Source organism: Morone saxatilis, unplaced genomic scaffold (assembly GCF_004916995.1).
Source record: "Morone saxatilis isolate NCDOM2014 unplaced genomic scaffold, NCSU_SB_2.0 Contig14, whole genome shotgun sequence".
In the NCBI taxonomy this organism is placed as follows: Eukaryota; Metazoa; Chordata; class Actinopteri; family Moronidae; genus Morone; species Morone saxatilis.
The window spans coordinates 15,826,457-15,841,187 of NW_023339696.1; the positions used below are offsets into that span (position 1 = coordinate 15,826,457).

At 38.7% G+C, this 14,731-nt stretch overlaps 1 protein-coding gene and 1 non-coding gene across 2 annotated transcripts; one reads left to right on the forward strand and one right to left on the reverse strand.

Moving 5' to 3' along the window:
- Nucleotides 1–1,940: 1,940 nt before the first annotated feature.
- On the forward strand, nt 1,941–4,944 carry zgc:92162 (group 10 secretory phospholipase A2). Its single transcript, XM_035655546.1, has 4 exons — nt 1,941–2,017; nt 3,194–3,362; nt 4,031–4,137; nt 4,777–4,944. Exons 1-4 carry the CDS (start codon nt 1,981–1,983, stop codon nt 4,923–4,925), a joined length of 462 nt encoding a protein of 153 aa, XP_035511439.1. The 5' UTR covers nt 1,941–1,980; the 3' UTR covers nt 4,926–4,944.
- A 6,098-nt stretch (nt 4,945–11,042) lies between these two features.
- On the reverse strand, nt 11,043–11,114 carry trnat-cgu. The gene has a single exon. It is a non-coding gene; the product is annotated as a tRNA-Thr (tRNA).
- Nucleotides 11,115–14,731: the final 3,617 nt, after the last annotated feature.

The window sequence follows — 14,731 nt, forward strand, 5'->3', positions numbered from 1 at the left end:
ACAGAGGACTCCATCTTGAGTCGAACACTGTCAGTCCTTCAGGTACTTAGCTAATATTGACAAGACACCCTGTTTCCATCTCTTCAACCAAATCTACAAAGCATGTATCATTTCACACCATTAAGCCTGAAGCAAAGAAAACTCCTCTCATCCTCATCTCTCCTTCCTGCAAGTCTTCCTCTGATGGTGAGTTTCCTGGTTGTTTCCTCTTTGAATTCATCAACACACAATCCTCTAAGATCATGTGCTCAAGTTTTGATTGATTAATTATTATATTTATAGAGTTCGGTAGTACTGTTTTAGATTACAGCACACCCAGTGAAAAAAACAGTCTAGAGTTTAGTCAGTTTGCATTTTAAAAGCACTGTATCAGATTTGTGTTATGTGTATATTTTTTTCCCAAGCACTCAGCTTGTTGTAGTTAAAAAATTATATTTCAAAATCATAATCATCTGGGTGTTTCTCAGACTGAAACTCAGCTTGCCTCTTGCCCAGTGCTTTTGTCATTCACATATTATCTCAGACTCAGCCTTCTGGGAGGCAAATGGCAAGAAAACCACTATCAAGCACAATAAACTGTCTGGGATTATGCCGTTCAGTTCATTGCACATTTTTCCGCTTATTCAAGCTTTATATTGACATTAACATTTTCAGTTGTGTGTTCAGCTTGATATGATCTAAATGTTGGCTGGGTGTTTTTACGACAATGGACTGGTTGAGCTGAGAATAATATCGGGAGATGCGTCTCCTCTCATGCAGTGCAGTCATCTGGCAGCTATAATAACTGCCAGGAGGAGGCGCTTATCTCACATTGTGCAGAGGCATCACTGAGGAACTGAATCACAAAAATAACTGTGAATATGTCCCCTGTTATCAAAACCCAGAGTGTGTGTCTTCTATGATTTAGCTGCCCTGACATGCCGCATTATGAATGACAATAGAGCCCAGTGCGGCCGAGCTGAAACTATACACTCAGAAAACATAATAAAAAGATGAAAAGCAAAGATATGACACAATTCATGCCATTTTCAGAACAGGTGTGCAATTTGTCAAATAAACAATCTCAGCTGTTAAACTTAGACACTCGGAGTGCTGCTCAGTAAATCATACTGACAATAATGATAGCAAGAGTATGTTTGAGTTTTTGTTTTATGGAGAGAAGTTCTGTTCACCCCGCTGGCATGTTTATTTACAAGGGGAAGAAGATGGATGAGAGGCACGAGTCTGGAAAGAAAACTATATTATTAGAGTGTAATTACTATAATCTACACGTCTAGGTGCATTTGTTGTGAGGAAGCGGAACCATATTGTGGCACTTTCAGTAACTAAAAATGTGCTGTGTGAGCAACAATTATCCCTGAAGTTCTCTTGAATGTTTTTTCTATGTGTTTTAATTACATTTCCATATCTATTATGTAACCAATATATAATGTATGAGCTTAGATATTTGAAAAACTCAAAATAACTTTGTTTTATGTGTAAACCATCAGTGTAGAATTAAAATGATCATCCAGAGAGAATCTGGTTTGCAAAATTTACAAAGGTTTTATAAACTTTTTCTTCACTGTTGTGGTGTAGGATAAATGCAACATCCCAGAGTTCCTCCATCTGTGATTTTAAGAGGCCATGGCAAAGACTAAAAAAACATCAAGGCAAGAAGCTGATGTTAATACATGAATGAAATAAATCTCAAATGATACATGTTTTCATTACTTTGTATATTTTATTGTCATAAAGTTCCCAAAAAGTGAAAAAATTGAGATGCAAACACACAAACAAACACTGGTCCTATAGAGTTAAGAAGAAGCAGTGAAAACCTTTAGGCTGGTTCCTGTAGGGGGAGCACAGTTTGACAAACACTGGATTAGCCTCTGGCCAATGGTGATGCTCAGGAGATTATTCAAACAGCATCTAAAAAAAGCTCTCCACTCCATGCTACACTCACAGACGTGTGTGGAGTTGAGCTGCCTGTTGCATACCATGACTTCTTTTTACTGGATACCTCTCCTGTTATCAGGTAAGTTGATTATTTACTCTGTAGTGAAGAATTGCACTAGACCCTGAAAAGCTGTTTTAGGGACACAGATGGAGTCAGTGCAGGTAACAGCCTTGAGGCTAAAGTACTTGTGAGGTTCAGAATTAACCGCAGCACATTTATCAGGAACAAACAAGGCATTTCGCCTGTAGCTTCTTCAGGTTCACTCAGCACAATGACATGAGCACTCACAGGTGGGATAAATACAGCTGGGTCACATAACTAATTATCAGTTTGTTCATTTTTCAAAGTGTTTTAATGCTTTTTCAAAGGTGAACACTGATCAAAAACATAATTATATTAGACAAAAAAAGTCATCATTAATATTACACAGTTACAAGAAATACAGTTTTATATGATATAATAAGAATCCCAATTCACAGATACAACTAAATAAATAGGATATGCTAAATATCTTTACACAGACTTTACTATTGGTCCTATGGCTCTACACCTAGCATAAGTGGTTTCAGCTCTCCCTAAGGGCCCAAACTGCCTATGGATACAGATGTAAGTGATTTCAATGTGCAGTTTGATTTTGATCACCTAAGATGTTCCTACAACCTACCAGCCACCGATTCCTACTATTGGCTGTAGATGGGGTGTTCTGTTCTCTGGGAAACTACTTGTGGTTACTTTATGCACGGTGATTCAGTGGAAGGGAGAAAACAAACTAAATGTATTTTTCTCTAAAACATTATCACTTTTCCCATCATTTCAAGCGTGAACCTGATTGAGGTGTTCAGGAAGAGTGTAGCTCTGTTGTTCATGAGGTGTGAGATGTGAGTAAGTGCAAAGTCACTCCTTTACTATTTGCTCATATACTTTGGCTCTGTGAGTGGAAACTCATACACTCAGTTTATTGGCATTACAGCTTTTCATTGCAAGGCTGCTGTATTCGACTGCATTAGTTTTAGCTGGGTGTACCTAATAAACTGGCAACCGAGAGTAGAGGTTGGACGAAAGACTTTATAATCTAATTCAAAAAAGACTTTTTCATGTTTGACTGTGTAAAGATGTGCCGGTGAGACAGCAGCGTATGAATATCATGATATCAAAACCTTACAATACAAAACCAGGAGGACAGGAAACGATGCAGAAGGGTGGAGAGATAGATGAGTTTGTTCCTCCTCTTTGATTGTTTATTTCTCTTTGCAGTGGCCATGGCATCTACGGGAACACGCAGGTCCCAGCGGACAAAAAGAGGGTTACTGGAGTTGGCAGGAGCCATCAAGTGTAGCACAGGGAGATCTGCCTTGGCATACATGATGTATGGATGCTACTGTGGGCTGGGTGGTCAAGGCTGGCCCAGGGACAAGGCAGACTGGTGAGGCACCGGCTTTAACCACGCTCTTCTCAAACTTGACAGATTCAAGACAGAGTTCAAGAATATATCACGGCTGGACACCTGATGGTAGAGTGTACCAAAATGTAAACATTCAATTGACTCTATATATGGCCCACCTATACATTATGTGAGCCAAAAGATGTAATTCAGTATGCAGTGGTGATGTTTAGCCTTCCACCCCACGAATAGGTGTGTACACATGATCTCCTCCTCCTGGATGCCTTTTAGTTCTTCCCAGCCATCCTACTTCCTGTTCGAGCACGCACAGTTTCTGAATGAGTTGGCTGAACCACAAATGCTGGGCGATGGGATGGAAGGAGGGAATAGTGTCCAAATTGAGCAGACTCACATGGTCCAATGGTTACTTTTAAAATAGGTCCAAAAATTCCACACCCAAATCCTAATTGCCGTCTCCTTTTTTTCCCTTCTTCGCTGCAAGACACCGAACCCCCTCAAACCAGTTAACTGCTAACTATCTGTTGTGAAAACTCATGTGGTGATGCTGGCCTGCCTTTAAAATAGCCGTGGTGTGATTTAAACCACAGAGCTGTTATCCACCTACTGCTTTCTTGACCCTGTCTTGTCTAGTCTAAGCCTTCAAAATAAAACATTTTATCACATTGTTCATCTTTCTGTATGTACTGTAGGTGTTGCCACAGACATGATTGCTGTTATGGAGTTGCAGAACATCATGGCTGCCAAACTAAAACAGACCAGTATCAGTGGACGTGTGAGGACAAGACAGCTGAGTGTGGTATTGCATTATTAATGATCATGCAAATCTTTTTGTGTTTGCATTTGGAAAATAAGACAGCTGCTGCTTACCTTTTGAGTGGTAGCACATAAAAAACATGATGCTTAGCAGTATAACACACTGATGTGGGTAAGCGTGACAGTGAGACACAGATCAGGCTGTGTGTGATCTACAAATATCCATAGTGTTTATGAAAACACTGTATGCAGACAGCTAATTAGAGGGGAAAGACAGGAAGTATACAGCTTCTACTTAATGGTAAACCCTCATAAACCACTGTAATTTCTGTATGTAAATAGCAACACCCTGAATGAGTTTTACACATTTTAAAAGTGTGTTGTTTATGATATTCTATAAATAAATACAATGTGAAACTGACTCATAATATTCACAGTAACTGTGTTTCTTTTCAGTAGCCAAATTACTCTCATTTTCTGAGCAAACTGCAGTAAATTAGGAGGCAAAATAAATACAGCTGGACTTGTTTGTAAGACTAACAACCGAAACTTAACAAGCATTAGAAGAAGTAATCACAGCAAATTTCACAAGGCTAATGAAGAAAAAAAAAAAACACACACACACAAAAAAATGCATATTTATTGAAAATCTTCTTTTCATTCACATGTTTGTCCTTTTCAGATGATTTGGAGGACAAATGTGAAAAGCTGCTGTGCAAGTGCGACAGAGACGCTGCCAAATGTTTGAGAAAAGCACCTTTCATCCGGAAATACGCCCTATGGCCAGATTTTCTCTGTGGTTACGAACATCCAATGTGTAGTATTTACTGACATAATAAATGCATCTGCATGTCCTGTGTGCCTTTTTGTAAATAAAACATGTTACAGTAATAATTGTAGTGACATTGCTTTAAAATAAGATAAGATAAGATAAGATATTCCTTTAATAGTCCCACAATGGGGAAATTCCAAGTAATAGTCAAAGACACTAAATATTTGTCTTACATTGTGTGTGCACAGTGTTGTGTTTCTTCAAATACCTTAAATATCAAGTATGTTGCTTTTAATAAATGGCAGAACTAATATTAAAACCCCAAAAAAGTTTTCAGTGAGTGAAGTCCAACATTTAGATTTTCCTGTAACTGCCTGGGAAGTCCTGAGGATTTCTGCTGCAGTAGGTTCACACAAAGTAAAGGCAACTTGAGCGTTCCTCTGTTGAAACTCAGACAAGGCTCAGCCAGAAGGTCAGATGTTAAGCAGCAAGGGAAAGATCAGATAGCCAATCTTCACAACAGTACTCTTATGTCTTGAAATACTGTGCAGTGCGTTGCCTGCCTTAGAACTAAGGTGAAACGGACTCCTGTGTGTTGGGGATGACTGTGACTAGACTTCATTCATTGGGGTTTAAAAAAAGCTTTATGGAAATGTAGTGACCTAATAGGCAAACTGAGGTTTTACTGTGCTTCTATTTTAAAGTCTGATGTGACACAAGATTCTTTCCCTTTTTTTCCCCAAAACCCATGTATTAATACTTCAGCTGCATTGTCTTTGCTATTTCAGGGACATGACAGACAGCGGACTGATTCTGAGCTCATTGTAAAGAAAAGTGTAAAATTTCTGCCTTCAGTTCCTTTTAAGGTTTAAATAGTATCACAACATGGTTACAGATTGTGCTTAAAAGAACTCTCCCATGAAGTCTACAGTCACCAAATAACTATTAAATGATCTCATACACCCTTAATGTTATGCATGACCTCATAGGCTGTTTCACAGTTTGCTCTTTTCCTCGCAGTACTAAAGGAATAAGAAAAACATGTTACATCTATGACTTTTGCATAGTGTGATGCCTCTACTGCAGAAAAACAGCAGGACATTGGCTGGTTTGTAATATGTAAAGTAAAGATTTTGGCCTGTAGATGGTGCCATATTAACAAGTACTAAACCTCAAGCACACTGCCACTAGAGGAAATGAGGATTTATGGGTACACACAACAACATTGAAAGAGTTTGCACTTATTGATATAAAAAAACTCATATTGTCGTCATTTAGATTTGTAAAAAAATGATTTTATGTACTGAAGTTCCTTTAAACGAGTTGTCTGTTATTGACTGTGGGTTCGAGTGTTTTACATGCAGTAAATGACTATTTTGGTCCACCACAGTTGGTTTTGGGTTTGGTTTAGGAACCTCCTTCGGATCAAACTGGTGAAAGTCCCACTGTCAAGTCAAAGCCTTAATTTCCCCTCTGACACCCACATGTCACCATTATGTCTATAATCACAGTAAACAGAGTCCTCCCAAATGTTACTGCTCAAGTGAGTTTATACGCTCCCAAACATCGTCTGAGTTCACACAGGAAACACAGTTCCTATGCTGAATCAGTCCCCCCGAGTGTGGACTGAAACAGGAGATGTGACTGTGATGTGGTGTCCGAAGTCCAGCACTGGAAATAAGTATCTGGGTCATGGCCCACAAACACTTGCCCGATTGTGTCCAACCTTCAGCAGGAATGAGCTCTGAAGTTGTGGAAGTCAGACGCTTCATCCAAGAGGGTGCTTCAAAGCCCCACTTTCCTGTTTGTGTAGGTTGTTCTACCTCTAATTTGTGCAAATGAAAAGAAAAATTGAATGGCGCTGCAATTAAGGTTTTGCTGCACCGCTCTGCTTGCTGCAAATTATATGTCACATATTTAATTTGAAGTGTAACATGTAAACAGCCTGTATTATATGAGCATTAGGAGGGAAAAAATGCACATGCCTTGTTTTTGTGGTGCTTCAAATTTTCTTTTTCTTTGCTGAACTACAGAATGAGTCAGTGCAGCAGCTGTTTGAGTTCATGTGATCAGAAACTGAAAAATTGCTTCACAGTTGCAGTAGCCTCATCTATTTAGTATTCCTGATGGTGTAACACAAGCTGTGCTTTCTAAAGCAAAAATATTAATGCCCCAAAAGTACCATTGCAGAGAACAGTTTGATTAATCAGCGCTGACTAACATGCTTCTGACATTTCTTACTGGGTTGTAAGTGTCTGCTGTGACGTTTTTAAAGGAAAATTTGATGAATGGTAAATATCTGATTGTTTATTTGCAGCTGTCTCTTGGACCCCTGAGATTCTCTATGTAAGCAGCATGAATCCTGGTCATTTCTTTTCCCTGCTGCCTGCGAAGGCTGATGAGCTTTTTCCTCAGAGGAGTTTTCTTGCAGCACACTACTCTCTTCTCTTCTTGCTGCCTGGAAGTGGCCATTGAAGGATTTCAGCTTTTGTCTTTGTTGACGCTCTCCTCCTATATTTACATCTGCCAGTTGCTGAAAAGTTCTGAACTCTGGTCTACTCAAGTCCCTGTCCCTCACCTCAAGTTTAATTGTCGACACTCAGTTGCAGGTGGTTATCATTTATCTTCTTTTGTCTTCACAGTTACAAATATTAGTATTTGAGATCGGCTGCAGCTGACATGCGAATCCTGGTTAAAAACAACTTTGACCTCACATTAACATTTCTGAAGCAGTGCGGCGCTCTTGAGGAAATCCTGTGATTGAAGAAAATGCCGGTCGCCTATCCTACATATGCATGACAGCGTGGTTGTCACAATGAATGAGCGCATTCTTTAATCCCTGCCGGCTGAGCTGACAGAACCTGTTCCACGCTAATTGCGTCCTTTAATCAACTGTTTGGCTCCCCAGCCGAGAGCCAGATGGCACACAATGAAGTCTTGGCTTGAACAGCTCAAAACATAAACAATAACAGCCATGTGCAGAACAAAGTATGACTCCTTACCAGCATTAAGATCTGTATGCCCGTTTGGACTGCTGTGTTCAGGCGTATTGTCTGTTGTTGATTTTGATTGATTTGTTTCAAGGGTGAGTATGGTCTCCAAGTCTGTTTGTTCAGCTGTTCAGTACTGACTATGTCCTATTGGTTGGATGCATGGTTTTGATGGGACCCGTTGCATTTACTGTGTAAAAATCTCAGCTGAGTTCAGAATGCTACCACCCACACAAACAAGGAAATCAATGTGTACAGCCAACAGCAGACCTGGACCTGCTGCCAATATACTGCATTCTTTTGTCCTCCTCCTATTTTAGTCTCCTTTGTGTTTTTCGTTTTCTTTGAAGATTGTTTTCCTTTGCAGGTGGCAAAGGAGAAATTAAAAGAGATTAAAATAAAGAATTAACAAAGAAAATGATGCTCAGGACTGAAGACCTAGTAAAGTATATTCAAAAAATCGGTATTGTACAAATGAACCATATTGTAATTTTGTCCATACATTTTCAAGAGGGAAGACATGATAAAAATGTATGATAATAGTAATCAAAGTATGCTTATTATTCTGATTTTCAGTTCAGAATTAATAGGTTTAGGATAGGAACAAAAGCACAAAAAATCTGTACACAACTCAGCAGCTCATTTAGATAATATAAGATGATATAACTCTAAATCAATGATGTGGGCCTCATCTCTCATTACCTAAGGATTCCACCATAGCTATTTTATGAGATGTTCAATAAATGAAGCAGACAGAAAATGCCCCCAGGTGTATGGAGAGATGGTGAGTAATATAGGCAATATAGCCAAACAGTGTTAAATAATTTAAGAATGAAGACTAAGGTGAAGAAGTTTTAACTTTAGCTTGTAGTGACCCCGTCTAGCCAATGAGCTCCAATTTTAGAGGCAAATGTTTTTTTGCTTAGGACTGCACATTTCCTGCATTGTGCTGTTTCCTAATTGGAAAGGCAGCTCTTATTCTGCTTTTTAAACCATCTTGCAGAAGTAAGAGAGTGTTCTTCTCCAGGCCCGCACCACCCATCTGTGCCGCAAAAACACTGGGAAAAGACAGTAAAAGCTTGATCATTAAAACATAAGACACTTATTCTGTTTCTATATCTGGAATTTAAATAGGAGCTCTGATAAGTGGAACTATTTAGAAGGGCTCTGATAATTGCTTTTCTAATCTTGTTAGAGGAAATGTAATGCGACACACTCATTGTCACTAATGTGAGATTGTGTCATATGCTAATGTAGGCATACGTATACTTTTATGGTAAACGCTCCATTGAGATGGCATTCCTATCTAATATAAACTCTAGATGTGTGTGACCAACTATAACTGAATCTCTATATCAGCTAAGGTTGCTGGATTTTCAAACATTTTACCTTTTTGTTTCTCTCCATCTGTCAAGTCATCGATCAAAAGCTCAATGGCAAGAAATCCTTCTGGGGAGGAAAAAACAATAAATAAAACAATTAAGCTCTTATATTTTTTTAATATTAGTTTCATGGACTATGGGATCAGTGTTTTTTATTATTATTGACACTGTTTGCAAAAAAATCACACAGGTTACCATGGAAACAAGCTGCTGGCACTGCAGCATGAGCTTACTAATAGATGTCAATCACAATGGCCTTGACAGCGCAATACATATGAGCCATTTTTAGAGCTCACTTGAAAATCTTAGGCTATCTGAGCACAAATTCCTCATAAACAACCTGCCTTACACCTCCATACCACAATATTAAACTATCATCTGAGGAAACATATAGCGAGATCTGCTTGTGCATGAAACCTTGGTGCATTTCATTTGTTCATATGGTTAGAGCAGTTTCCTTTTGCACCATCATGAATTCTGAATAAACTTCAGAACTAGCAATTTTGCCATCTGGATCTTATTTTCAATGACCAAACGTACTGATTTATGTGCTAAATGCAGCATTTCACCTCACTGTGATGGTAGCTGGAGGCTGGTCTTTATCCACCGGTATTGTGCAGCGGATATTGCTGTGTAAGATTTTGGCAAACCACTGCACTAGCTTCTAGTTGTTTCCTTCCTATCATGTGTCAGTTCACAAAGGGTCACTTCAGCATCTGGAACGTGATGATACGTTGCAGAATGAACCAAGTATGAATCATTGATGCTGCAACACGGAGCGTTACCAAGGAAACTACTAGTCAAACGAGTGTCAGCTGAGTATGCATAATTATAGTGAAATTATCACAATGTGATGCCAAAAACATATTTTCATAGACTTAATGGAATATTGTGAAAAAGGTCCTTTAAACAAACCTCTATTTAATGCTTCTCATAAACTGAAAAGTAGCATGTAAACATCACAAATAATTGATTAATAAATCTTTTTTTGTTATGCTAAAATATGTACTAAAACTCCTAAAATATCACTCATTCCCAGACTTCTTGTCCATAAATATACCAAATTTGGGTTGACATGTAAAAACAGGTTTTACAAGGCTTGTAAGTGTCCTTTTGTGTGCAAACCATATTCAAAATTACTAAGAAGTGCTTTTCAGTATTTCAAGAAATAATGCTTTAAAGAACCAACAAAAAAGAGATAATCTCTTGATCTCATAATGACAAACGTATTTAAAAAATGGGGAACATTTCAATTGGTATAGATATGGGTATCAAAAATGTATCCAAACCTCTCCAACAACGAAGCAGTACTTTCCATTTGCAGCATATGACTTGATTTGTTTAGGTGACTTTAGAAATATTTAAAAATATCCACATCATCTGCCTGACATGGCTGACATTCAGTTGTCAGTTCAGTTAAGAATAAGACTTATGTCTCATTTTGTGTTAAGTGACTGCACTGGGACTTTCGGTGCATCATTGTTATGCAAGCTCGCCCTGAGTGGGTGAGGCCCACAGTGCCTCTTGTGGAGCAACTGTTGTCCAAAAGTATACTGTATATTTATATGGATATTAATGGTTGGTTCTGGAACTTCACCAGAAGTGTTTCTCTTTCAGATATTTAGTGCTGATGTGTAAAATCTAAATACAATTATAGTTGCCTATTTGTACATATTGGTATAGACAGAATCTATTGTTTGTTAAAGACAACTGGCAAAGTCACTATGAATTCAGATCAATGATTCAGCTGTTATAATACGCCGTTTAGATGACTGGACATCAGCGGATTAGTAGAGTCTTCAAAAGGCACGGACGGGGTTCGAACCCGCGATCTTCGGTTTACGAGACCGACGCCTTACCACTTGGCCACCGCGCCTGCGCTGAACGTGACGTCTTTATCCGTTTATGTAGAGCCATTATGAACCATGTCAACGATCGCATTGTAGAAATATGAGGGTGTGGTGGTTTAACTCATTGTCCTTTACACTGCCGAGGCTCGACTTCCTCCCTCCAACATGCAAACGAACCACATGAGCTCCTGAGACTAATATCGGTATAAATGTATTGTTGTAATTCGGCCACAAGGGGAGGCTGTTATCTACCATGTGTGAACAACGCGTGTCTATCTATTGCAGATTTCAGCAAGCAGAGGTCTCTGCTCTCTTTCCTCCGGTGTGAGCGACAAAGAAGCACAAAGGCTCGCTCGTTACAGTCTCTACTCTATGTTTGTTTGTTTAATTAGTTTAACTTATTGAGAAATAAACCAGGTCAACAAAATATAAGTTGATTACAATTAATGTAGGATGAATGCACAGTGTAACATGGTCTACCAAGTGGTGGGGAAATATAAAGTTTGTCTCAAGATTGGTGATAAAAGGAAAAGCCACTGAGTCATTAAAACTAAAAGACCCCTGAGCATTATGCTCGATCAATTCTCATTTGGTCCCCATGATTGAACAGGTTCATTTCACTGGGAGCATGAACTCGTGTCAGTCTACCAACTCTAGTCTCTGAGGCTGATAGTGTAAGGAAAGGTCACTAAAAGCTTAAGAATTTAGCCCCTGATGTGATATAACCATTAGTTTTGCAGATACCTCAGTAATGTGAGCACAAAACAATACATACCTTGTCAAAGTTTGACCAAGGGAAAACAATAGTGGTGCTAAAGGTCAATATTAATCAAACAGTAATATAAACTACATGTAATGGCAATCTGTGCAGTATTGTCAATTATACTTTGTTCTGAATCAGTATTGAGCTGACTGAGATTGAGCTTGCATTGCTAATAACTATGAGAACAAGTAGGCTGCTTGTCATTCTTTTTCTCAGCAATACAATATGCATGAAGCCCGACTGCAGCTTTTTTTCTGTCTTTCTTTTCAAAACATCAAAGATGTATGCTCGCCTGAGGGGCTTTCCCCCCACCCCTTTTTTTTTGGATAAGATATCCTAGAGGCTGTTTGAAAAATGAATAAGACTCATTTCCATTGGGAATGAGTTAGCAGTGAAAATCACAGATGTGGAGTATTCACCTTGACCTGCTTACAGCAAGTCGTCAGCACACGGACCGAAACAGGGGCTTCTCTTGAATAAACTTCATAGGTTGATTTAATTCAGAGCACCTTGATATGTGACACAGTTTCTCTCACAGTCCAGCTTTGCTTTTTTTTCAATCTGTTAAAACTAAAATAATACTTTTTAGATAGCTTTTACATTAATTTCAACCACAAGTCAGGTAATTTCTAGATACACACTACATCTTCAAGGTTTTTGGAGGAAGTGTGTATGCTGACTGTGGAGCTCTAGACCTACAAGGGAATGAATATTTACTTTTTGATCTGTTATTTTGGATTTTTGCTCTTCATTCCCTTAAGATGAAGATTTATTGAACAAAATGTCTTAAAAGCAACTTACTGTACCAGTGGTTGATACAACAGTATTGAGTGATTTTTAATGGCTGGTGGTGTTTATATTGAATTTCTGAATGTCACATGGAATTGATTCTATTTTCTTTTTATCATAAACCCCTGCAACATCATAACCTGAGATATAAAATATGTTACAAGAGATCACATAGATCTGGGGCATCATTGTTCAGGTGGGAACACCAAGCAGCTCACTCCCTGAGAGAATAAGAAGTATTACTGCAGCAATCTATTTAATTATTTATTGGTGTATTGCTTTGAAAAATCATCTTATTTTGCTGCGCTTGTGCAAGAATACGCCTGTGCCCTGAATCTGTAAGAATATTTTTTTTTTTTGCTTAGCTTTACAGAGCTTGCTCTTTTGTTATGTAAACAAGAGTGAGACTCAAGTGCATTTTCTGTTGGAATTATGGTAACTGACCAGCAAATGATATACTGTACTAATCTAGCAAGCCTTTATATTTCTGTAAGCATGTTAGCACAGCCATTATGGCTATGAATGTTGATATGAGTGTTTATTTCATCTCAAAAGTGATAGTCCTGTAAGACATCTTCATATAATGTTGTGTGCACACAGCAAGGGGATCTCAGCACAAGTTCAAAGTATGCACTGCAATACATTTAGTTAATTTACCAATAACACGACTTTGTTAAACCCAAAAGCAGACATGCTAATGGAGGAAGGAAATGGCCTCCCCAACGGTGTACGTCTTTCATAGCTCATACCAGGACATCAGTCACACCCGCCTCTGCACCTCAGCAGGTATCTTTGTCAATTAAAATCACTCTAAATCAGATTAAATGTATTTATACCCGCCTGAGAGATCACTTTCATTTACAATTGCAGCAGTAGCTGTAAGGCTCACTATTTTAATTGCAGCAGCCGGCTAATTTAGCATCATGACCAGTAGCTTCCTGGAGAGTGTCAGCTGGTTGCCAGGCAACTGAGCCTGGCCAATAGCACACAACCTTCCAGTAAACGCGGTTTCCTTCGGTAAAGATGAAAAGAACGAGATAACATGAGTGTATATGAGTGGATTTAGTTATGTTTGGACATAGCCTAGCTGTTTCCCCCTGTTTTCAGTCTTTGTGCTGAGCTAATCTAGTTAGCTTCTGGGAGTAGCTGAATATTAACTATACACACCTGACAGTGGTATCAATCTGCTCCTCTAGTTTAGCTAACTAACTTAACGGGAGCGTAGCTATGTTCCCCGGGTCCTATGTTCTCCGCTTTGTATGGGACCCTAACCCTAACCCTAACCTCTAACTTAGCGGGGAAACAGGACCCCGGGAACATAGGGATGACCCCAACTTAACCTAGCTACGTTAGCTATAGTAAGTGACTGAGCATATTTCCTAAAATGTAGAGTAGCCTATGTCTTCAACAACATATGAGTAGTAGGTTGGTATTTATTTGAGTAAGGTCACAGTTACCTTCCCCACCTGTTCCCCCTTCTAATAAGTCTTGCAACTGACTGTGAGCCGAACACAAAGTCAGACCGTGTGTTGATAGACTATTTCAGAAAGTTAGCAGACTGTGTTGTTTCTAAAAGACACTGCACAACTTGAAAGAATCAATAGCTAAGTTAAGTAGCAATAAAATGATAATGTTAGCACTTAGCTAACATTAGCATTACTTCATCTCGACATGTTGAATTTTAATGTTAACGCAAGCTGATCCATTGTCTTGGACCACCTTGAGGCAAAATAATAACACATCACCTTAAAGTTAATGATGGGGACATTATTTACAATAGACCGGTATTCTGTTCTGTGGAAAGTTTTGCTACAATGTCACAGAACTTGGGATTAACTAGCTCAGAGTATACAGTGCTGAGACCATGAGTTTAGCTAAAATCAAGGCTTTATGAACTGAAAGACAAAAAAAAACCTCCTTTAAAGCAATAGTTATAAATATTTGCTATAATATTGTACAACATACAAAATGTTCTTGAATAACATATCAGGCATCCTTAGTTTTATCAGATCATTCAAGTTAGTTTTGAAGAGCTCGTCCTTTTGGCATCTTGCTGTTTATCTTGAGATCTCACTCCTTACTTTTGTAATT

What these genes read in the sequence shown, in the direction of transcription:
- zgc:92162 (XM_035655546.1), top strand. Translation starts at nt 1,981, where the DNA reads ATGACTTCTTTTTACTGGATACCTCTCCTGTTATCAG. An exon ending in CCCAGGGACAAGGCAGACTG is followed by an intron (nt 3,363 to 4,030) that starts GTGAGGCACCGG and finishes TATGTACTGTAG; the next exon opens with GTGTTGCCACAGACATGATT. An exon ending in GGACAAGACAGCTGAGTGTG is followed by an intron (nt 4,138 to 4,776) that starts GTATTGCATTAT and finishes TGTCCTTTTCAG; the next exon opens with ATGATTTGGAGGACAAATGT.